At 40.4% G+C, this 26,149-nt stretch overlaps 1 protein-coding gene across 3 annotated transcripts in view; it reads right to left on the bottom strand.

Moving 5' to 3' along the window:
- SNX9 (sorting nexin 9) overlaps positions 1-25,206 on the bottom strand; it is a 154,092-nt gene extending 128,886 nt beyond the window's left edge. For all 3 annotated transcript variants that reach the window (XM_075596988.1, XM_075596990.1, XM_075596991.1), the window contains exon 1: positions 25,079-25,206. In XM_075596988.1, coding sequence (XP_075453103.1) covers positions 25,079-25,090 — 12 coding nt within the window. In that variant the 5' untranslated portion in view covers positions 25,091-25,206. The remainder of the gene's footprint in view (positions 1-25,078) is intronic.
- Positions 25,207-26,149: the final 943 nt, after the last annotated feature.

Raw genomic sequence — 26,149 nt, 5'->3', positions numbered from 1 at the left:
GTCCGACTGAAACTACCTGTGTTTACTGAAAAAACACAGCAAAAGGCGAGTGAAAATGTCTATGCAGGAATGAAAACATCCTTATTACATTGATGTGATCGTGGGGAGTTGCTTAATCTCAGATACACAATATGGTATTGCTGTTAATAACCTCCCATATACTGTATCTAAACTTAGACTAACCTTAATGCATTAAGGCATAGACCCGCCATAGATATTCCTGGTTATTATCAAACCATTACAAACTCATATAAACAAAAGTGGAAAGAAGATGCCTATTCCTGAAGTAAACTACCCAGGACAGGCATTCTTGTAGTATCTTTTTAAAAAGTAATAAATTGATGAAGACCCATATTCACTGACAAGACCTATTTATAAGGATCCATAGATACTGTAGGCTGATGACAAATATATTAATAGCTATCCATACAAGGTATTGCGTTTCCCAAAGTCATGCTTACCTTTGGAATGGTTCTTTATCATACTAAGTTTTTGAACAGCTCTTTGTATATGCAAAATTAGATCACATTCGCCTCAAAATGCAATGTAAATACAGTTTCAAATTTAGACATTGCCTTTTTAGATAATAAAAAGGTGCATATATAAAGCCCTCATTCAGTCCTTTGGGCGACAAGGTTTGGAGATTGAAAATCCATCTTGCCTCGCTCTGTAATAATTTGGTATCCCAGTCCCCTCTTCTGATGCTGGGTGCCAGACGGTCTATGCCTTGGAAGCTCAGAGCATTGAGATTGCCAGAGTACTGCTCCCTTACATGCCTTGAGATAGGGGTATCCAGATTATAGATCATATATGTTCAAGGATTCTGCGTCTCAGTTCTCTTCGGGTTTTACCAATGTACTTAAGTCCACAGATGCAAGTCCCCATATAAATAACATCTGCAGTCTTACAATTTATAAACTGCTTGTGTTTATATACTTTCGTGCCTTCACTGTTCTTAAAGTCCTTGATCCTGGTCATGTACTGACAGGCCTTGTATGATCCACATTTGCACGAGACCAGATTTTGATCGGTCAGCCGTGTTGTCTGGTTGGAATTTTTTTTTTTAAATGGCTGTGGACAATTTTCTCCCTGATGTTTTTAGTACGTTTCCATACTAGGGATGGTTTGTCCTTAAGCATGTCTATAAGGTCCTCGTCATTTTGCAAAATGTGCCAGTATCTACTGATACGGTTTTAGATATCTTTCCACTTTTCATTAAAAGTGCCCACAAATATAATTACTTTATCATCTTCTTGACTTATTACATTTGTCTGTAATAGAGTCTCTCTGTTGGTATTAATGGCTCTTTGGTAAACTCTTTTAAGGAGTTTATGGCTATAGCCTTGTGCTAAGAATCTTTCATCTGATCTGCTATATTTTAAATTGTTTCGTCTGAGCAGTTTCGTCTGAGACGAAGATACTGGCCCACCGGTATCCCTCTTTTCAGAGGTTCTGAGTTGTGGCTGTCAGATAATTGTTTGTAGCCGTGTTCTTTCTAAAGGTTGTAGTTTAAATGGTGCCGTCAGGTGTTTTGGTGATTGTAAGATCCAGGAAATTGATTTTCTATGTATCTGTTTCAAAAGTAAGTTTCAAATTATGATCGTTTTTATTTAGGGCTGTGATGAAACTATCTAGATGTTCTCTTGTGCCCCTCCAGATGATCAGAACATACACAATATACCTAATCCATTGGTCTATTGATTCTGCATACTCAATTAGGCCGTCCTCAAACACGCTTGTTTCCTCCCACCATCCTAGATATAAATTGGCTTATGTGGGTGCACAAGTTGTCCCCATGGCCGTACCCTGTATTTGCCATTGAAGACAAAATAGTTGTGGGTTAAGACACATTTTAGCAGACTAATAATGAATTAATTATGGTTGGAATGATTCAGACTTCTAGATCGTAAAAAAGGACTAAATGCATTTATCCCCACTTGATGTGAGATACTTATATAAAGTGATTCAACGTCTAGACTGACAAGTAAAACATTGTCATCTAGAGTTATTCCTTCAAGCTTTAGTAAAACATCTTAGTGTCTCTTACGTAAGATGGTAAAGTTGTCACGAAACTACACAGTACTTTGTCCAGATAAATACTGGCTCTCTCACGAAGGTTGCCATTCTCAGAGACTATAGGGCGGCCTGGAGGTTTCTTAGGGTTTTTGTGAACTTCGGTGATAGAATAAAATGTTGCAATAATTGGATTATTGACTATCATAAATTTAGCTTCATTTTCGTCAATCACTTTGTTTTTGAGGCCTTCCTGTAATATCTTTTTAAGATCTTTGATGAATTCTGCAGTAGGGTCTTGACTCCGAATTTTATAGCAGGCCTTATCCCCTAATATTTAAAACAGAGACAGAACATGAAACACAGACAGAGCTCAGTGCTACATCCAATGAAACTTATACACGGTACAGTGCCTAAATAAATATAAATATAAAATATATATATATATGACAGAACAAAACAGAAATAATAAAGGAGCGCCTAATAAAATAACCTGCTTAACCGTGAGTATATAGCCAACTGTGTTAATACAACCTATGGGGTGGCTAAGGTAGGAACAATTAAAAAAGACCCTATGTAGCTTCAAATTAATACATGTAATTACAATAATAATTTTAATATATGATATACAAGACAAAAATATTAAAAACTATATATAAAATATAAAAAAAAAAATTGATACAAAAGTTCCAGATGGAATTTTTTTTCCCAAAAAAACTTTTAAACCTTAAAAGTCACAGAGTCCTGTTCCAAATGAATGCATCCAGGTATGGGCAGCCGTTTGTAAGGGATCACAACTCCCTAAGGATACTTATGAAAGAAAAAAGAAAAAAACAGGCGCACACCTAGTGCATTAAAGTATAACAATAATTTTATGGAACATTAAAAACAGACAAATGCCCACTCACAAGTATAACGGTATTAAAATGCAGTTATGAGATAGGCCCTCATAAGCCAGTGGTAGCGTCCGGGCCAGCAATGGTGTCCTCTCATGCGCGGTCTCCTTCTACCGGAAGTGACGTTCACCCGGTCTGGTATCCCGCAAAACGGAAGTCCCTCCAGGAAACCGAGCCCTCGCTTGCCTGCTTCTGGCTGCTGCACCACCAAGGGAACCAAAGATGTATCCACTGTTCTGTTCGGCTGAGCCTCTCAAAATCTGCGTTTCTCTCAATCCGCAATGTAGCTCTCAGTGGGAATCGTGCCTCCTCTGCTTTAGCCACGCCCTACGCGTTTCGTCATCTATGATGACTTCTTCAGGGGTTACCCATTGGTTGTGACCCCACAGTATTTATAACAAGGTTCATTTGCATATACAATTAAAAACAATAAAACAATTAGGACATTAATGACACACTTTAAGCTAGTCCATTAATTCAATTTCTGGTACTAAACCGATCGCAATGGACAAGTTATGAGGACCACACTGTATTTTTAAAGAATTTTGGAAAACACATATGATAATAAAAAAGGGCAATATAAATGTATTGTAATTAAGTTTCAAGTGATATACCTATTTGTTCAGTAATTAGAGGAAAGTAAATAATTTATTGGATCAACATGTGATACTATAAACAATTATGTTTGTAAATTAAAATGGAAAGTTTTTTACTATCTAGATTAGATCAACCATTATCTATTGACATTATTTTTATAATTATAAAACATGATTAGCAATATAATACAAAATTTAATTGAGAAATCTCAAGAATTGGAGAGTACTGATGATACTAAATACTACCTACCCGATTAACCCCCTTCATCTATGGTCAGCAAACAATTAGCTACACAATATATTGAAACCAGGTTTTAGGGTATCACATATTACCTGTTAGTAATCCATCAGTGATAGATGTGTAACTTAGAACAAAAAATGGTTAAAACAAAGCACAGAAATGGTTAAAATACAGCATGGATCCCCTGTTCATTACAAAGCTAGACACATCCTCCAAAAAAATGCCCAGAAAATGCCCAAAATACAGAATAGTGTATTTTGGGCATTTTTTTGGAGGATGTGTCTAGCTTTGTAATGAACAGGGGATCCATGCTGTATTTTAACCATTTCTGTGCTTTGTTTTAACCATTTTTTGTTCTGTGACAATACATTAATAAACATTATGTGATTTGTACTAATACACATACTTGAGTGCTTTTTTAGGGCCTTCTTTTCTCTCTTATATATATATATATATACATACATATATATATATATACATATATATATATATATATATATATACACATACACACATACACACATACACACACACACACATGTAGGAGGTATCAGTACCGTGTTAGCCGAGCTTTAATAATCAAAAAATAAATAAATAGATGATACCGTTCTGTGGCTAACGAAATGCTTTTATTTGTGCGAGCTTTCGAGATACACTGATCTCTTCTTCCGGCGATGTTACAATGAATGAAGCAAGCAAAAGGTATACTTAACAACAGTGTCTATTGGAATGTTATCTGTGCTGGTCCTTCCCCCGGTGTGGATGTGTTTTATGGCTAGAGGTGTCAAAAGGTTGCTGAAAGCAAGTGATGTAAGAGTGTGTGTGTATCTGTGTGAATATAAATGAATGGAGAGCTCTCAGTATATACAGTGCTTTGCAAAAGGTGTGTGTGGAGTGGGAGTGGATATAAATGGTGTGGGTGGGTGTGGAAATGTGAGAGATTGTAGCACAACTAAAAGTGTGTGTGGATACTTTGTGGTCCCTATTGGTGTATAGGGATGGAAAAACAAGGAGTATTAGTATGTGTAAGAGACAGCTGTGTGTGCATACATATAGCACAGTATGTACAGACATGGCGTATAGCGCTCATGGGAAGAGAGTTCACTTGTGTCAGTAATGACTCATAAAATTTCGATCTCTGTTTAGGCCACTGCTAAGTGTCCCGAACAGTTGCATAAATTTGTATTCATGCAACCGTCTCTCTTTCTGTGTTTTAAGATTACCTTTGAGTATGGCAACCCTCAGATCGTTCATCTTATGGCCAAAGTCAGAGAAATGTTCGCCAACAGGACTGTCTCTTGTTCCGCGTGTGATGCTGTGGCGATGCAGGTTCATTCTCTTGTTTAGCCCCTGCCCTGTCTCACCTATGTAGTAGCAGCCCACTGGGCATTTCATGCACATGATGAGGTACACGACATTGCTGGAGGAACAGGTGAACCTTCCTCTGATTTTGTATTCCCGATTCCTGTGTGGTATTTGTATTGTGTCCGCTGTGTAGAGCATTGCGCAGGTTTTGCATCTTGGGTCCTGGCATGATTTTGTCCCGCATTCAGTTGTACTGCTGAATACTTTACTTCTCACCATAATATTCTTGAGATTATGGGGTTGTCTGTATGATAATAAGGGTGCTTCAGGGAAGACCTGTTGCAGTCTTGTATCTTCCTGGAGGATGGGTTGTAGTTTCCTGGCGATCTTGCGTAGGGCTCCTAGGTGTGGGTTATATGTGACCACCAAAGGTACCCTGTCGCTTGTCTCCTTCTGTTTGTATTCAAGGAGATCACTTCTTGGTATTCTGGTGGCTTTGTGAATTTGCTGGTCTACAATTCTCTGGTTATATCCACGGTTTATAAAGTCTGATCTCAAGGCTTTAATCCGCTGGTCTCTGTCTGCTGTGTCGGAGCATATCCGGTTGTATCGTATGAGTATGTGAGATGTGGTCTGCTGTGTAGGGGCTCAAGGGCTTACAACACTTTGGCCAAAGAGTTAAACTAAAAGACCATTTTATTCAAAAGATATCTATATATATTTAGGCACTGTACAGTGTATAAGTTTCATTGGGTGTACCACTGAGCTCTGTCTGTGTTTCATGTTCTGCCTCTGTGACACATACGCTTATATATATATATGTTGTGGTTATTTTGGGGGTTCAATATGAGCTTGTAGGTGTCCTGTATAATCATCTGTCTTGAGTAGTACAATGTTGCCACCTTTGTCTGATGGCTTCACCGTAATATCCTGATCTTCTCCTAGAGTTTTTAGAGCTTGCCAATTTCTGAGATATTTTTTGCACGGTTCCTTTTAGAGTTTGATCATTTTATCAGGTCTTTTGATACAAGACCCACAAAAGTCTCTATGTAGGCACTTATATCCAAATTAGGTGTTAACCTACATCTTGGTTTTAGTGTTGTGAATAGTCCCTGTTCTGGTGAACGATTAGACTCTTCTTGGAGTTAATATAACAAATTCAGGTTTTTCAAGTCATTTAAATCCAAGTTACTGTACCCCATATTTTTCACACTGTTCCCATCTTTGATTTTGAAGAACTTGTGTAATGCTAGTTTTCTAACAAATAAATTTAAGTCTTTGGTGTTTTCAAATAGATCAAATTTGTTAGTTGGTGAAAATGATAGACCCTTTGTAAGAACTTCTTCTTTATCTTGGTCTATAGTTGAATTAGTGAGGGTTATGATTCTTGTTTTATCCTCAGCTATGTTGAGATCCTTCAAGTGCGTCTTTGTCTCCCCCTGCGTGGCCTGAAACCCCAGACTTGAGGATCTCTTAGCAAGACAAGACAATCTGGCTTTCGCCCAAAACACTCCAAGACTGTAACTATGGTATTTGGGACCAAGGCTACATTTGTAAAGGTTCTAATGACTGAGCTCCAGATCAGAACCAATGCTAATACCACCTTAACTCCTGTTACTAGTTTTAAATACTTGAACATATGGTTTGACTCCCATTTAACATTTGGGATGCACATTGATACCCTGACATCCAAAACCTATGCCAAACTAGGTGTACTTTAAAGGAACAAATCCTCCCTAAGTCTGCTGGTCAGAAAGCGTATCACACAGCAGATGCTAATGCAAATTATCGACTATGGGGACATACTATATGGTTCGGCACCCCAAACCCACCTTAGCAAAACTTGATACCCTCTACAATTCAATATGCCGTTTTGTTCTCCAATGCAACTACAACACACATCAATGCAAAATTTTCAAAGAACTAGATTGGTCATCACTTGAGTCTAGGCACAAAGTTAATCTCTCCTGCCTTGCCTTCAAATACTTTCTGGGCAAGCTACCCATCTATCTGAACAAGTTCCTTACCACTCCCACATATAACACTTATCATCTGAGATCTGACTCCAAAAGACAGTTCATGGTCAAGGTTCAGCAAAGTATCTGGCTGCTCCTCCTTCTCTTACCGTGCACCCCAAAATTGGAACAAACTACCGGAGACTCTCACAGCCACCACCAGTCTAAGTTCTCTCAAAACTAAAGCGGTCTCACATTTAAATCTGGTCTGTAATTGTTACATACGCCTATAGTATATATTATCTCTAACTGTGTATGCAAGGTCTTGTATATAATGTATACCCTGTTCACTTATGTAACTGTATTTGTAACCATGTATTATTTGTCATCTTAACTCTATTCCCAGGACATACTTGGAAACGAGAGGTAACTCTCAATGTATTACTTCCTGGTAAAACATTTTATAAATAAATAAACCATAAGCTCGGCCTTACTCATGTGTGATCATTTTCTCCTCTTGCGACACTCGCTTGCACTTGGTTCTTGCATGTTACTCAGACTGCAGAGCAATCTAATGTAAAAAACAGGACACAGAAAGAAGTTGTGTTTCACTGACTGTAGCGAAAAGAATGCACGGGATCTCTTCACTTATTGCATCTTTAGTGGAAGTGTGGGCAAAAATATAGGAGCCCGGTGGCTCTATGTGTCAGTGTGCATGAGAGATACACCTCCTGCAACACACACTAACAGACGCACGCAAACTCTCCATTCCCCCCCCCCACACACACACAATGCCGCAGTTTAAGCTGCACTGGGAGCCGGCATAGTCACAAAGGGCTCCCCTGTGCCTCGCTCTCCGACTGCTGCTACTACGTTCTCTTCCCTGCCACAATTCGCGGGGCAGTGCCGACAGTCAACACTACCGGCAACAGCACAACCTATCCTGCTTACAGCAGCGCAGGGTGACTGACAGGTTACTCAGTACTGCAACTGCCAGGAGGGAATTTTTAGGCGCCTGGGTGACCAGGTGACTGGGATTTTTCCAGCCCTGTATAAATACTTTCATAGACATACATGAAGTGTAACTCTATGAAATAAAACATTTGCCAGAGAAATAATATAATCGTTTTGCTTATTACATGGTTGATGCTCTACGCTTTTTGCCGACTACCTTTAATATACACATTTAATATATTTACAGTACAGTATATGTCAATTATGCATTAACATTGATTTTTCTTGCATGAAAATGGTACTTGACTGGATTCCGAGGGATAAAAAAAGACCAAGACAACGACCAAAAGTAAGATGGGACGATGAAATTAGGAAATATGCTGGGGTAACGTAGAGGAGAGAGGCTTGCATCTGTAGTGCCTTGAACATCATTGGGGGGGCCTTCATCGAGCGGATAAACAAGGGCTGAAGATGACTATGAAGGACAGATAGGACAGATAGGACAGATAGGACAGATAGGACAGACATTGTTTGCCCAGAACATTTTGTGCAGAAGCAGATTTCATGTTAATGCCACTTTATTTAGTGGGAGGAACAAGACTTGAATCGCAATATCAGCTACGTATGCCCTTGCAGGTCAGTTTATTTCCTTTTGCCTTCAGGCATGAAAGTTAGATTGTAAACTCTTCTGAGCTGGAGTCAATTATGTCAGTAAATTCTTCTATACAGCAGAAAGTACAGTATACTGACTGACACTACAAAAGAAAAAACCAGGAGCCATTAGAATTTGGCAGCTGTACATTTTGCTGGGTGTTGGTCAGGATGGGTAGAGTTGAACAGGTGTTCAGAATATGCTATAACTCCAGACAACTGAGTATTTTTTATGTATTTCCAGCACACAAAGCTCTCATTTGTTACCCAAAGTAAAACAAAAATAGCCCCAACACAGAGGCTCTCTAAGGCAGTGCTTTTCAACAGGAGTAACTAACAATTTTCTAAAATGTAGTGTAAGTGTGGGCAAAAGGTTCCCTGCAATTTTCAGGTCATTTTAAAATTGTACCAAATACAAAAGAATGTACAGTACAATGCATCTTAAACACGCTATTCGAGCGAGTTGGGGTTCCTCAGAATTTCACAATATAATTATTGGGTTCCTTAACCAAAATAAATAAATAAATAAAACACTGCCCTGCCCTGCTCTGATATGAAAAAAGGATTGTAAATTATCTGCAGCATTTATTATTTATCCTGTCGAACTCCGCCCTGCATAACTCAGCGCACACTGTCAGCTCTGTATAGAAGTACGTCCTTATTATAACACAATATGGAATCGGGTTTAGCAAAGATTATGTATCACGACTCAAATTATTCCATAAAATGGGAGGAGGGAATCCCGGTAGAAGAGGCCGAGGAGTCGCGGCACAAGCAGACGTAGAAAGAGACAGCCCACAAATCTGAAGTCGGGTGCGAGTGTGATGATGTAGCCCTCAAAGCTCGTTTATGTTACTATATCGAGTAAATGGGATTACACTACAGTGTGTTCTGTTTTTCATTTTTTGCCCTAAGGAGCCGATTACCCTGGGGGAAGACTGCATACAGTAGATCAACGAAAAGCTTAATTGCCATGGGGCACGTAAGTGCCACAACTACTAGATATGAGCACATGAATTTGCTTTAAAACAGATTTACTCTATAATTATATACATACATACACAAGAGTTTTCCACTTCAACATTTTCATCAAGTATAACATGGTGCAAACATTTTCTTTTCCATTAATTTACAATGGTAGCAAACATATAAAACCGGTTATTTGAGTGTTTGCTTTTTATCTTAAAACTGATCCCTTGAACAAAAAGGTTAATACTACTTCAGACTGATTAAATGAAGCAAAATGAAAGTAAATCTGCACAATATAAACTTGCATTACTTAAGTAATAATTCCCGAAGAACAGGGCATTACTGGACAATAATGCCCTGGCTGGAAGAGTTGAAGGCCTGAGGCGAAGCCGAGGGACTTTAACCCAGCCAGGGCATTATTGGCCAGTAATGCCCTGTTCTTCTGGGATTATTACTATTATAGGTTAATGTAGACTTATTTCATAAATAATAGACACTTTTGTATAGTTAAATAGATTTTTTTATTAAAATAAAATGGTAAATACATGAAACCACCTCTATACACGCTTACACTGCAGATATCTATATCCACACACTGCCGCCCCCTCTGTGTATACACACACACACACACACACACACACACACACCCCACACACAGCACCTCTACACACACACACACAGCAGCTCTACACACACAGGAGCTCTAGACACACAACACACCACCTCCTCTACACTCACAACACAGCACACACACACACACACTACACCCATAAACACTGCTGCTGACACACACACACGAGCTCTATACACACACACACACACACAAACAAACACACAAACTGCTGCTACACATAAAACAGCACAACACACACACACACAATCAAAAATGCCCCCCCTCCCCACCTCTACACACAACACAGCACAACACAGCACCTCTACCAGAGTGATGTATATAGGGCTATATGAACATCACTCCGGATCTCCCCTGACTGTCACGGTTCAATGCACGGGACTAAGCTCGTAACATTCACCGGCCCCAACGTGGGTAACAGCTCCTCCCTCCACGTCACATCCGGTTTGTGTCCGCGTCATCAACGCTTCTCGCGAGAGAAGCGACCGGACATCCGAGACACTGGGGGAATCCGGAACAAGGAGAAGGGAAGCGAGGCACCTTACCGACCAGCTAACCACGCCAGAAGACCTCCGTACCCCAGCGGGTCTGGGAAACGTAGCGTTGGGACACCGGAGACGGTTGCGGTCAGCGTCTGCCCTTGTGATATTATCACGTTGTACTGAGCATGTCCTACTTAGCTCTAGTAGTAGGATTCCAATTTTTGTTTGCCATCGTGAGGAGAGGAGCTGTTTTTAATCATCATTGTTTTTAATAAATGTATTTTTTGTCCATCTCTGTCGACACCGTTATTAGGGAACTCACCATTCCCTATCATTCCCCAGCCCTTGTTTATTGCCTTGCAGTATTACACTATGTATTTTTGTTTCTCTCTCTCTTTTATGTGCTGATATCCACCAACTCATCTCCAATTGGATCCAAGTGATTTTGGACTTTGATATTCATCTGTTATGGACACCTAATCAAGGACTTTTAATACTGGTACCATTTATCTGTCACATCATTTGATGGTTTAAGATGTTGTGATGCACATATAAGTTATTTCATTGGCGTCGTTAGGTAACAATCCTTTTCTATGTTCATCTGGCTAGGGTAGCCAGAGTTACTTTAATATATTGGCAGCCTTCACCAATTTTTCACATCACTATTTAGGTTTAGATGTGGTTTATTCTATTTATTTTTATTTCCATTTATTTTGGTTAATAAGCATTTAGAATAGCGCAGCACTACACCATTTTCATTAACGGAGACTGACTTCAATGGAAGTTTACACCGGATCGAGCTCTGTGGCAAATGGCAGGTTAATAGTCCACCCCGTTACATAATCACCAACCACATACACCCAGACCCGTCAACTTACCCAGATATACTGTTTGTTTCATGGATTTAAAAAATCAGTCCCACAGACTTTTAGCATCAGGAATCTCCTAGACATCTCACTGATAATCTGTACTTTTCTATTTAAATGCCAACCTGATGCCCCTAATTTCACCTGCATTGGTCCTTGGAGATTAAAATTTCTGCACACCCACTGATCTTGGCAAATAACAATCCCCTTGTGGCTCCATTTACCTACCCAAAATTGGACTATATTACTATTGACCGCCTCTCCCATCTCTGCATTTGAGCTTTGCTATGTAGATCAGTGTCAGAAAGGTGCCCTCAGTTTTCCACCCGCAAGGTGGCTGCATGGCAAAATAAGGGAGTTGTAAAATGATTGATTATTATTGTTATGGCTTGGTGTAATTCCTAATTTATTCAATGTATGAACAGGAGGGAGATTCAGCTTCACTTGTCACAACACACTGACATGCAGCATCTCTCCAACTTCACAACAGAATTAACTCAAGTATTCACACCTTCATTTCACTGTTCCATGTAATTGTAAAACCGTAATGATAATTCTTGTTAATTGAGTAGCGAGTACTTATCTGTGAACTTTAGCTTTGGTGCAAAACACAAGTACTCTCAAATTACCATTTAATTATTCAAGTGTTAAGGCAACTGCAGGAGCACTTCTGTTATATTTCAAAACCTGTTTCAAAGAATTTATTGTAGTTGGGTTGTAATAAAGTGGAAGCACCATGTAACCTAGCAATCACCTTAAAAACTGTATAAAAAAAAAAAAAAAAAAAAAACCCTGGTGTGTGTGGATATATCTATCTCAATCTATCTACAGTGCTCGACAAATCCGGCCATCACGGGCGACTGGATTTTGCCCGCTGGCGAGGTGCGGCTGCGGCGGGGTATTGTGGCGGTGTGCTGCGGCTGCGTGATTGGGTCCTTGGGCTTGGCGCATGCGCAAAAGTATACTCAACCCAGTCACTCAGTTACCTAGTCAGTCACTCACCCACCCAGTCACACAGTCAGTCACACAGAGGACTGGCTTTGCAATTTTCATGGCTGGGTAGTTTTAACATACACACCAAGTTATGGTGGGTGAAAAGGCCTTTTTCACCCACCATAACTTAACAAGTGTATGGTAAACCTACCCAGCCTTGAAAATTCAAAGCCAATACAACCAACCTCACACTGATGAGACCCACAAGGTCAAAACAGCCGTCTGAGTTGTTTGACTGGTTTTGCATCTAATCCCATGCTATGCTTAAAAGTTGTGTGAACAGCAGAGCATTTGCTTATAAGGGTTCCATGTAAAAATGGATTTCAGATAAAAGGCAACACATTGTGTGCTCATTTGCATGCCATTTCCCAGAATCCCTTGCTGCAGTGGGAGCACTGTATGCTAGGTGATAATGGTTGAAAGGCAAGGTTGCAGACCTGTCTAAGACATGTGAATGTGCTCACAAGAGTATACAAAGTTAAACACGGGAATGGACTTGAGAAGGGTTGGGCAACAAAACATTTCCCATAAGAACGACTTTAAAATAATCTCACACAATTATTATTTGTTGAATAGGTTGCATAGAAAAGTACACACAAAAACAGAAGACAATAAATTAAATTTGAAATCAATTTTGCCAGAAATGTAAAAAATTACTTGGAAGATATTTAGCTTTAAAATTACTAAGCTACATTTTAAATATAAATAAAGTACTCTTATGTCCCCCTATCCCTAGACAGAGATGAGGTTAAGGAAGAGGATTAGGGGAATGGGGTAAACACAGAGCCTAGTGGTCCACTAGGTAAGGAAGGAGCGCTGCTAATCTCAAGGAAGGAGACAATGATAAGAGCCTTGATCCTGTTTACACACGGGCAGCTATGTCTTCTTTAATGCTGCTGTGTCACCAGCTGTCCATAAAAAGGTCAACGACTCCCATGGCAGCAATACCGCAATAATACAAAATTCAATATATAGCCCAACTCTACACTTGAGCAAGACTGTTAAAAATGAAAATCCATCTATTAAATGTCAATGCAAGCAACACAATATATATATATATATATATATATATATATATTTAAATTCAAAAGTCCAAAATGCTGCTCTTCTACACAAACTATTAAAAGGTATCTCCACCCCTTACTAGGATTTAACATATGTATGTGTTAAACTCGTGGAATCTCTGTAAATAAGTACAGGTATTGCTAACCTGAGGAGAGAGAAAACGCTTGAAAGCTAGTCTTAAAATATCAATTGTTAGTCCAAATAAAATAGGTATCTGGTAAAATATAGTGTAGATATTTTGCATTGATGCCCAGCTGCAAAAATTCACCATGGTGCATAAAATAACACGATACCGATTATCTCTACATACTTCCAACTTCCTGTAGCTATTTCTTCGAAGAGCAAAACATGCATCTGCAGAGCATTGCCATGCCCATGTTTATTTTGTGTGCTCACCCCCCCTATTGACTTTTAAACAACAACAACCAGCTAGAAAACCCTTCCCTTCTCTAAGAATTTCTCTCTTGTAGTGAGTGAGAAGCAGGGTACTCAATATAGTGAGAAGCAGGGTACAACATAGTTAGTTTGGGGTTTAGAAGGCCAGACACAATAGGGGTGTTGTGGATGAAAAAGTGACAAAAAACCCTATCCTGTACAAGGTAATACAATGACAAATTCATGAGTGGTCCAAAGATCACCAAAATCTGCGTCATCTCACTGCCATAGACCATACAGTGCTAAAACTGCAGACTACAGAATGCATTAGAAACATGCAGAAGTTTAATAAGATATTGGGATCCCAAGGTTGTATAGGGTCCATAGTGCAAATAAATACTAATGGCTTCATTTTAGCATTTGGGTATAATCATGGCCTTACACTGCTATAAAGAATACAAGGTTAAAAACATATACACATACCCAAATGAAGCAATACAAAAATGGACATTATTTCAAAGTTCTTGATATCTCAGAGTACGTTTTGGGTAATATATGACCCAGGAAGTATCAGATGCTGATGTTGATTAGCATTCATTAGTAATCCTCCGACTTGTGCTTTTCCTGGCTAATGCATAACAGAGAAATTCTTCAGCTACTTCTAAAGTGCTGTGATAGCAGGGCCTGGAATCATTTTTCTCTAATGACCTCACAGTTATGTCATGCAATTTTACAGTTATGCCTCCCAACAGCATTTTTGTCATCTCGCAAATATACATTTAAAATATTTCTCTAACATGCTGGTTTTAGTTGTTATAAGTAAAAGACAGTGTATATACACGAGAAGAAAAAAGTAACAGCGCTAAATTCAGATATAAATGTGAAAAATGATTAATATAGATCTGATAAGAGAAATTTGCAGCCTTAAAATGGACAAAACCAAATCTAAAATAGAATGTGAAAAAAAAAAAGGGGGGGGGGGGAAATAAAGGCGCTTTTCTCAAATTATTAGCAGAACAATATTTATTAGACTACTGTCTTTTTGACATAAGTATAAATTTAAAACAGTTGTGAATGTGATTCACAACAGATAAAATAATCATATTATTTCTCCACCTTGTTCTATTTGACCGCATGGTAATTTTTTAATGGTTATTTTATTGGTTGTGAATCACATTATCACTGCTTTAAATATTTGCTTACTGCACCGACACACTTTATTCGAGCAAATACCCGGTATGTACCTGGCAGATACCTGGAATGCGCCACTCCTCACCTCTGACAAGCCCCGTTGCATTTGCCTTCCCAGCCTGGGTTCATGCCTGGCTGACGGGCGGCTGATCTGTTAAATGATAATGATTAGGATTTAATAGGCTGCAATGCTTCGCATGTCTACCAAATGGCATAAATTCCTGAATTGTAATGCATTATATATTTATATACTGTGCAGTATTGCAGCCAGAGGGAATAAAATGCTTCAATCCCTGCTTGGAAAATACCTCAATGCACTCGGGCAGAAAACAGTCACAAACCTCAATACACCCGGGTATACCCGAATTCGTGGGACTAGCCAAGCTCGAATAAAGTGTGTCGCCAGTGTATGTCCAATAGGCAGTAGCCTAATAAATATTATTATGCTAATCATTTGAGTAAAGCATATACTGTATGTAATACTGTATATAGACACGAGAGACAGAGAGAGAGACACACACACACACATCCGGCACTCCAATTGTAACACAATAGAGTAGGTGCATGTCCCATAATAAGTAGATATACAATACCGTTCGCACGGGAACCAGCATATAGCACTCATGTTTGGATTGCAGAAAATATATTGTAGAAAAGTAAGACAAAAATCACCAACGTTTCGGACCCACAAATGGGGCCTTCCTCAGGGTAGTGCAGTGAAGGAATGACATGCCCATACTAATATACCCCCACCTCCAGGTGCACAAAGGTTGATATCTAAAAACCCGGGGGTGGAGTCGATGACTAACGTGTCCAGATATGTTGATCACTTTCTTCAAACCTATGTGGTCAAATTACGTTCATATCTTCGTGACACGCTCCATGTCAACGACTCCATCTCTGATATTAAATGGAAACCCACATATCTGTGGGCTACATGTGATATGCAGGTCGCTCTATACATGTATCGAAAATGTTAAGGGACCGGTAGCAATAGAATACTTCCTCAGCAGGGACGCAAATCTACAAGAGACATGTTGCAGGGTACATGCAACTACACACGCGGGGTTTCCTTGATAAGGCTTATTTATTTAGCCTTAAATTATACAGCACACACAACAAAAATAGCTTTTCTTCAGCAAACAAAAGAAAGATAGCTTATCTTCAGCATGTAAACAAAACAGGTTTTCTTCACCGTGCAGGACACAACAGTTCATCAAAATGTACTTTGCAAACAGACCTTAAATCAAGCTGTTCTCTCTCCAGAGTTTTCAGGGTATTTCCCTCCTTCAGGCAGCATACAAGAAGACAGACCTAGATTCAGTAATCTCTCCAGTAACTCACTTCTGTCTGCTGACCAGCCAGGCATGTGTGCACATCCAGGGGTTTTTAACACACCTTGATTAGGCAGCTGGGATTCAACTAATTGCCATAAGCTTCTCAGCTGAAGTTAACCTCATCACTGCTGCACTGCAGACTAAACATATGTCTGCCAGACATATAGCTGGTGGCTTTTATTTACCCTGTCACAAGACACAATGCAATTTTTTGCTTACTTGTATTAAATTCATTCTTGGAAACAACTACTTTCTGTTCAAGGATGTCTTCCATCTCCAAACCTGTGGGACGGTATGGGGTTCTGGGAGGAGCAACATCTCTGGACCAATGCACGGCTGGGTGCGGGCCTGGTATACTTTGGCCGCTACATAGACGACCTTTTGATCATCTGGGATGGTGACTGAGACGTCCTCGAACAGATCTTTGTTGGATTCAATGATAATGACATGGGTCTTAAATTTACATATCAGATAAGCAAAGATCAAATTGTATTCTTGGACCTTTTGCTCACAATAAACGATAACAACCTAATTCAAACTAAGTTTCATTTTAAGGAAGTAGCCGTTAATGGATATATTCATGCAGCAAGTAGCCATCATCCAAAGTGGCTACAAAATATTCCTCTCAGCCAATTTAATAGACTGAGACGCAATTGTTCGTCTTATATTGTTTTGGATGAACAATCCAAAACAGCTAGTGAGCAACTTTGTCCAAAAAGGACATGATCTTGATCTTGTCCTCGAAATCATATATCAAGTAAGATCTATTGAGAGATCAGTGTCATTAAATAAATGAAAAAATAAACACAACCTGGGCAAAAAGGAAGCACCGAAGATTGCTACTGTAAATAATACAACATTTATTACACAATACAGCAGTCAATCAAATAAAGTGGTACAAATACTTAAACATTGGAACGTGCTTGTCTGTGATCCGCCTTTGAAAAACCAGCTAACAAAGTCTGCTCAAGCTGTTTTCAGGAAAGGGAAAAATATAAAAAATACATTAGCACCGAGCAGATTGAAACTATTGGCTATCCCAGGGCTAAAAAACAACAAGCCCAAGGGAAAGTTCCGTTGCGGCAGAACAAGATGTTTAATGTGTAGGCATATTGTGTCTGGCAATTCATTTACCTCCCATACAAATGGCTCCACACACAATATTTATAGAAATATTAATTGCCTCACTACACGTCATATATCTCGATTATGTCCTTGACATATACAGTACATAGGATGCACCAAGCGACCTTTTAATGTCAGGTTCTTAGAACACCGTAGAGCAATTACTAGGGGAGTGCTCACAAACCGTGTCCCAAGGCACTTTGCACAGGCTCACTCTAAAGATCCGTCTGAACTTAGAGTTATAGGCCTTGAAACCATCAATGCTTCCAAAATAGGAGGAGATAGGTTTAAGGCACTATATGTACGTTAATCCTTTTGGATTTGCACCCTTGGAACACTCGCTCCACTTGGTCTGAATGAATGCATAGACATCAGCATTCTAGTCTAAATGCATTCACTTATAGCAGCTTCCCAATTCATTTATCTTTTTCCATCCCCCACTGGTTCCACATCTGTTTCAATTTTCACTTAGTTCAAACTTATCCTCAATTCCAGCTCATTTTACCATTAGTTTTATTTGTTCATATGCAATTGCAAAAATATGTTTAATTCTATTTTTAATTATTTATTATATTAATATTCATAGTTCATTGTGTTAGCAGTGCTTTGATTTTCAGGTTTCTCCAGTTTATCATTTGATATTATATTTCTTGATTGTTTTATTATCTATGTCCCTCTATGATTACATGCAATTTTCTAACAGTTATATTAATTAGTTATTATATGCCGAGTACTGCCCATATGAGTATGTGTGTGTGTGTGTGTGTGTGTGTGTGTGTGTATGTATGTATGTATATATGTATATATACACACACACTATATATTTATTTTCATACTTAATCCCTATATAGCTATGCTATTTGATTAGTGTCAGTACTCATCTTTTTCTTTTTCATTATTGTAACATTCCAATTTGTTTTCATGCATTTTACAATTATTTGTGGTTGTATAAGTGGTTTTTATAACGTGGCTCACCCCACCAGTCACACACGCACTGTTATTATGCTAGTATCAGTTGTAAATGACTATGCTGGGTTAATTTACGGATCTAATTGGCAATGTTTATTGGTTGCCTAGATACGTTAGCTTTATAAGCGCGTCCGTATTTCTTGTTGGGAACCTCTGAAGTCACAACACGTGACGAAACGCGTCAGGACGCCACGTTTTGTGTATTGATGTCATCGCAGTCCGCTCGCAAATCCACAATGAGACCAGCACACACTGAACTATTGTAACTGCTGTGGGATCTTAGACAGTGGCGGAAACCTCGCTCAAACCCAAATTATGTGGTGCTGCCAGGGAGTAGGTAGAGCAGATAAGGAGTTGATGTCAACTCCTTATCTGCTGTGGGATCTTGGTGGTTTTCGGACACTACTGCCGCAGCGTGAAGCACGGTACCATCCCCTCCAGCCCGGCACAGGTAAATTGTGGTGAGGAGGAGTCCAATCGGGACTCCATTGAGGCTCTCTGCAGTGGAGTGTCTCGAGTATCCCTTGACACATAACCCTGTCACATGACCCTTTAGCAACCAATCAGCACCAGTCAATGCACACAACCACACATAGCCACACACAGAAATAGCCCAGATCCAGCCAATGGCACGCCCCCAGCCACCCCGCTCGCAAAATTCTGCAGGACAGCCTGCGCTCATGCTTGGAGAGTTGGTGACATCACCGCTCTCAAGCATGAGCGCGCTCAGCAGCAGCGTGGCCGCAGCCTTAGCTGTAAGAATCTTGACTAGCAAGTTTCCTATATTTCACATAACTAAGATGAAAATTATGCTTTGTGCCAAAACACATTGTTGTTTTCATTGGTACAGAACACACTCCAATGAATCCATTCTTGCCTGTCCAGTAGGACAGGGATTCCCATTCTGGGCAGCTATAAATAATTTATTTTTTGCCCCAACAACTTCTCTGTAATTGTCTTACTCAACGGTTTGAAATCAGCCTTAAAAATAACAGGGCCTGTTTTTTTTAATATTAGGCGGGTGCAAGAAAAAAATAATAAATCATTTGGCTAATGAATAGGCTAGATTGTTTCACCTGAACTGCAATGCAAATCGATAATTAGTACCCAGGTTGTACCTTCCTCTTTTTTTTTTATTTCAACATAATTCTTAAATTGAGCAATGTTTTGCTATTTTTGTTGCCACTTATGAAAGTTCCCCAAATAGTTTCTAGTTTGAAGTTATTTTGAAATACAGTTTTTTTCCCCCTATTTCCTACAGTATGTCTATTGATGTCTAGGTATGTTTGTATGCTTATTATTTTTACGTAAAACTCAATAAAAGAGGCACACCAGAAGGCACTTTCCCTGCATCAATAAACCAGTTATTATACAGTATTGGAATCTGTATTCTTTCAAATGGGATTTTTGGGGGCCCCATCTTGATTTGTGAACAGAATATAGAAAGGGACCCAAAAAGCCAAAACAATTGATTTTGGGGGTGAGCGAGTTAAAAAAAAAAAGTCTGTGATCCACTGCTCTATGAGACTTTGCTCAGAAACAAAAGTATATTTATTCTATTAAGAACAGCTGGTTACAAATAATTTAAGGGGGTAAAAACCATGTTGTGCCTTTTTTTGTTAATCTACTGCGGTCACAACAAACAGTGTTTACATATATATATCCCAGCTGTGTCAAGATAAAAGCATTTAGGGGACATCATCATTTACCAAATTAGAACGCCAATATTGCTGTAATAACATTCTGAACCACACACAGATTTGATGAATCCCACATCCTATCATTTGTTTGTTGAATGCACATGGAACCAAAAGGCAAGCATTTGCGCAACGGTGAACACAGAACATTCTTATATAGCCCTAGATATCACAGACCCCCCCACTCCCCTAACATTTTGCACAAACAATTAAGGCATTGGATAAAGTGCAGGCGACTGCGTACGCGGTATGAACAATTTCAGGTAAGTAAACCAGTCCGGCCATGTTGTGGCAATGCGAAGCGCGCGGCAGCACGACAGGATTTGGAGGAGACAAAGAAATGTGAATTTTTGCACAACGGCCGCGTCTCCGTTTCAGCCAATCAGGGCGAACCAAGCCGGATGATGTCACGACCACGCCTCGCAGTCTCTCGCGCAAGGGAGTCAACAAATCATTCAAGCTAAAGGCGCTCACTATGGCCGCAGCCTTAGTAATAACGGAGCGCCTTTAGTCCTGCTGAATTCCTATGCACCTGAACTTATGGGACCCAAAACATGTAGTCTGTCTGCTAAATAGCTACAGCTGGAGAGTATGATATCATAATATAATATATTATATACCGGTATATTAAATCAACAGACAGCAATGTCGTTCTCTCCTATTTGAGAAACTGGCAGAAGTTGTGCACACCATTTGTATCCTTGTGTGCAGGGACCCCCTTCTCCTAATTATTACATTTCATGCACTTTGTTCAGTTTAATATAGAACGATTCCATAAATCCAGTCATCCTAATACTGCCCGCAAGTGTTCCGAATTTTGGAAGTTTGACTATTTTTCCTGGAAAGTATTTGCTAAGAGCTTTCTATTGATATCCAATATAAACTGGTAGCAAAAAGCTTGCAGGAAGATCAAAGTTGGATGGACACTTGTGCATTGTATATACTGTATAGTTAAGCTACAGTAAAAGTAAAAATACACATACATAACAAATCTAAAATATATTGATATTGTTTTACTCACATGATGCTTACAATATAATGATGTACAGGGATATACAGTGACTGGCCCAAAGTCACAGGGAGAGCCGACTAGGATTCAAAATTGGGTTCACAGGCTTGTACAGGCATACCCCGCTTTAAGGACACTTACTTTAAGTACACTCGCGAGTAAGTACATGTCGCCCAATAGGCAAACGGCAGCTCGCGCATGCGCCTGTCAGCACGTCCTGAATAGCAATACCGGCTCCCTACCTGTACCGAAGCTGTGCGCAAGCGAGGAGACTATAGAGCATGTTACACATGCGTTATTTACATCAGTTATGCACGTATATGACGATTGCCGTACAGTTCATGCATCGATAAGTGGGGGAAAAGGTAGTGCTTCACTTTAAGTACATTTTCGCTTTACATACATGCTCCGGTCCCATTGCGTACGTTAATGCGGGGTATGCCTGTAATGAAGTGTTATCTCTCCACTGAAATACAGTCAGACAAGGATACTATACAAGCAAATAGTTCTGAGTGCTTCAGCATTAAAAAATAAATAAATAAAAAACACCCAACTGTGGAACCATAATCAACCAACAAAATTACTTTTTGTTCTACAGTATTTATTTGGTTAAATTGTCTCGGCTTGCAGCTTTAAAGATGTGCTGAAAAGGTTTTAATTGAAGCACAGAGGAAATGTTACAGATAAGTTGTAAGACACCTTACACCTTCAATGGGCCATAAAATGCCTTTACAGAGCAGTGTCTCTGAATAAATATACCCCCAAAATGTTATACTGTATTGGAAAAATGCCAAAATGTGGTCAGAAAAATGAAATCCTTAATTTAAATGAAGCCATTCACAGCATATTTTCTAGAAAAATTAAAAAACGTTTTATTCCCCCCTAAATACAGGTGTAGCAGATGCTACTGCCCCCATTAATGCAATGCTTTGCAGGCAACACTACTGCTTTTAAAAAAAAAAAAAAAAAAAAAACCAACGGTTAAGTAGATAACGCACACTTTATTTTGTGCGTTATTTTGCTTTTAATAACAACATCTGATACATCTGTATAGAGAGTGTATATTAATAACTCAGTATTTTGCTTTTAAAGGACAAACATACGTTTGACCGGAAACATGGGGTCATATTCACTAGGCAGAGCCATTCCATAATACACATTGGAAGACTCTTCACAGCCCATATACAGTGGCGGCCGCCTTTAGTCTAAATCGGCCGCCACCGCGGGAATTTTTAAACCGCGGGCAGACGCGGGCTTTTTTTTTGTTTGTTTCGGCGCCGCAGGCTCTTTCATTGTTCAGCGCCATTAGCGCTGAACGGAGATGCGGCTGGCGTGCGGCCAAGTTCGGCTGTAAAAGCAAACAGCCCCGAACAATTCCGGGTAAGTTTTAGAATAAACGCAGCCGCAACAGTACTTGAAGTGGCCGTAGTGTGTCTTCCTGGGAAGGGGTCTTGTGGAATATAACAGCTTACTTAGTAAATATGTGCTGTTATGTTTACTCTTCAACCAACTCATGACCACACTAACCCAATACTGAACCGATAGCTACACTATTGGTGGTTACTGAAAGATGTCACAGATTAGCCAGCACTTTAGGCCTATATTCAGTTCAAGTTTGAGGGCTTGGAAGTTTATGTTATCACTATAACGTCTCAACAAAAACTGCTTTCTACAAGTAAACTTTGTCAGCAAAAGGGCCAGCATTGCAGCTTAAGGCATGTACTATACAGTACTAAGTGCAGGCACGCATACGACGTGGTGCGTGCACTTAGTGCCTATAGGCCAAACGGTGACGCGTGTAGCTAAGAGGTGTGGCCATGATGTCACAACGGTAGGCCGCACTGTGATTGGCCCATAGTGTCACGTGGCACGGCAGCTGCTCAAAAATACAAATTTATTTGCATTTCCACCAAGCTGCCGCACTAACGCTGTCTGCCGTGCGTCGGCAGTGAATACACTGTGGTAGGAAGACGGGTATTTTTCATTGCCGTGCGCAAGTACTCTGCTGTGCCCAAAGGGGTTAAAAAATAGTGTTCAACAATCATTTGAAACGATACAACTTTTTTCTTTTCATTCTGATAACATTGTGCACGGATCTCTATGTTAGTGTGCTGTAGGAATTAATTGCACCTTTAAATGTCCTTACAAGTTTTACCTCTGGATCAAGCCAAACTCTTCCGGGCCCAGCCCTCACCTAAATCTCCACCCCCAAGTTTAAGAGAGTCATATCCTAGTCTCACTATCACCACACCCATCATATGTTACTCACAGCCCCGAATGTGAAAATAAATACACACAGGTTGCATATTACTAAAAGGGACATTGACATCCAAGAAGGAAAGTGTTTCGCCAACCTGGGCAGCATACAGTATAGCACTGGTTTCAGGAATATTTGGCAGGAAAATGGAAAGATTTATTCATTTCCTACTGACTTAAACCGGGATGAGGGAATATTATTTCAGAGCAAAAAAAAATAAAGAAATGCTTCTTCCTGCTGCCGATTGGGGCACTTTTGCACGTTAATTACCACAGAGTAAAAGATATTAAAGAAATGCTATCATTGTTGAAATATTAACAGTTTAATTTTTGCAAATTAAAAAAAAAACTATACTACCGGTATATACTATAACACTATGACCCCTATTCAATAGGCTGTGAAGCCTTTATTCCCAGGGAAGGTGTCATTTCAACCCCTTGCTGTAACTCAGGGAATAAAGACCAGTGTCAATTGTCATATTGGAAAAGTAAAACAGTACTGATCTTTGCCCCCTGGAGTTTGCACCACCCAATTGCTGTGTTCATGTCATTTGACAAACACTGTGACCCTGGGGCCTGGCTGCAGGAGGTCCAGCCCCTCAGCTCATGTGAGCTGCAGACTGGCATGGGCAATGCAATAAGGAGATAACTACAATCACAGGGGAGGAAACAGAGGTGCTGTGAGCTCATTCAAGTAAATACACCTAACAGAAGTTACAGCAGCCACTGTGTCTATGGCAAAACACTTACTGATTATGGTAACACAGGGATACACCCCCAGGATCCTGAGCATAGGCAATAAGGGTTCCTGCTCCTCTATTTCTTCGTATACAGCTGCCTATCACTCAAGTACTTTTCCTCTGTATCTCTCCCCCAGGATCTATCAATCAATCAATCAGTCTCATACAGTAGACCTTCAATCTGAATCTCCAACTTTCTCACTGCCCTGTTCCCTATTTAAATCTCTCTGGAAATGTCACTTCAATCCCCCCCCCCCCCCGCATATGGATCTGTCACTTTTCACAGCTCTTATCACTATCTAATCTGACTCATTCCCAATCCACACAGGTCTCTCTCTAGACTGTCACTTCCACACTGTTTTATTTTCTCTCCCTCTATATTTATCTCTCTCTCTCTCTTTAGACCTGAAGCTTCCACATACCCTCTCCCTTCATCCTCTCTCTCGTTCTGCCACCTCCATTCACTTCCTCGTCTCCTTTCTGTACATTTAACCCGCTTCCTCTCTTTAGATATGTCTGTCTCCCTGCCTTTCTTATTGCTTCTGCTGCCTCTTAGGATCTCTCTCTCTCTCACTAAATATATCTGCCTTTTTCTTTTTCTCCCCCTGTCTGTTTCCTCCCTTTTATCCCTCAGCAAACTCCCCTCTCCCTCCCCTTGGGGCCCACTCCTCTCCTGTCCCATATAAAGTGCCTGCTCGGCACACAGCCCTGAGCCTCACCTCACACAGTCTCAGGATCCCCCTCTCCCCGGGTTCCTCTTACCTTGGCTGCCATTCTGTGACCCTGCTGATCAGTCACTTGTATCTCCTGAGACACACAGAGGAGCTGCCTCACACACCACCTCTTCCTGTCCCTGCCTCTCTCTCTGTGCACATAGGCAGCGACTCCCTCTATCTACAGCACTGCAACACTGCTGCCACTTCTCAACAGCAGCACACAAATGTAACCCTTTCTATGCTAGAAGACCATATTACATTCATATGACCTGAATCAGAGTTATTTGATGCCAGAGGGGCACGAAGCACATTGTTTTTTGCTGTTGTTTTTTCTGTTATCCTTATACAATTAACACAGAACATAAAAACAATTAGGCTTGTAAATGAAAAGCAGTGGTTCTCTGTAATCCATTTTACCATTAAACTTCAACCCACTGATATTGCTTTTCTGTCTTCATCAAAAGAACAGGGGTACTGAAAGCTACTTTAGGCCCGGGCCATAGAGGGGGGGAGCCGGGCTGCACCGAGCGGACGCTGAGGCTCGCCTGCAGAAGCTGTGCGATTCCACGTACATACAGGCGAGCCAGCGTCCGCGATCGGAGGTGGGGGGAGACTGAGGGAGGCGGGGCAGTAACGTCGCTGGGCCAATCGCCCGCTACGCACTGACGTCGACGTCACGGCGCCGTGACATTGACGCAGCCCCACTCTCATTGGAGGTTTTCAGCCGACAGCGCGCTGAAAAAAAGCTTGGCGCTCGGCTGAAAACTCCAAAGCCTCCGCACGCCTGCGGATGCTCGCGCGAGCCCCCTCTTAAGGCATCCTCATTTAGGATGCAGGGGCTCAGCGCTGAGCGTCCGCACGGCTCAGCGCGGCCTGTCCTTGTGTGGACTCGGCCTTATAGACAAACGTTTCAGGGTTTATGTATTCAAGTCCACAGGCTGCAAAACTGGAGCAGACACATTGCACCAGATTTATCAAAGATTACATTCCCGTGAAGGGATGTCCCCTTTGGGATTACTATTGCCTTAAAGGGTTAACTGTATGGGTTCATGCTGGGTGACGCCCTATTCCCGTCATCTTGCACATGGTGACTTTGCATAAGTCAAGCCACTCCCCC

This window comes from Ascaphus truei, chromosome 4 (genome assembly GCF_040206685.1).
Source record: "Ascaphus truei isolate aAscTru1 chromosome 4, aAscTru1.hap1, whole genome shotgun sequence".
In the NCBI taxonomy this organism is placed as follows: domain Eukaryota; kingdom Metazoa; phylum Chordata; class Amphibia; order Anura; family Ascaphidae; genus Ascaphus; species Ascaphus truei.
The sequence above is the reverse complement of the archived record's forward strand: the minus strand, read 5'-3'. Positions and strand labels throughout refer to the sequence as shown.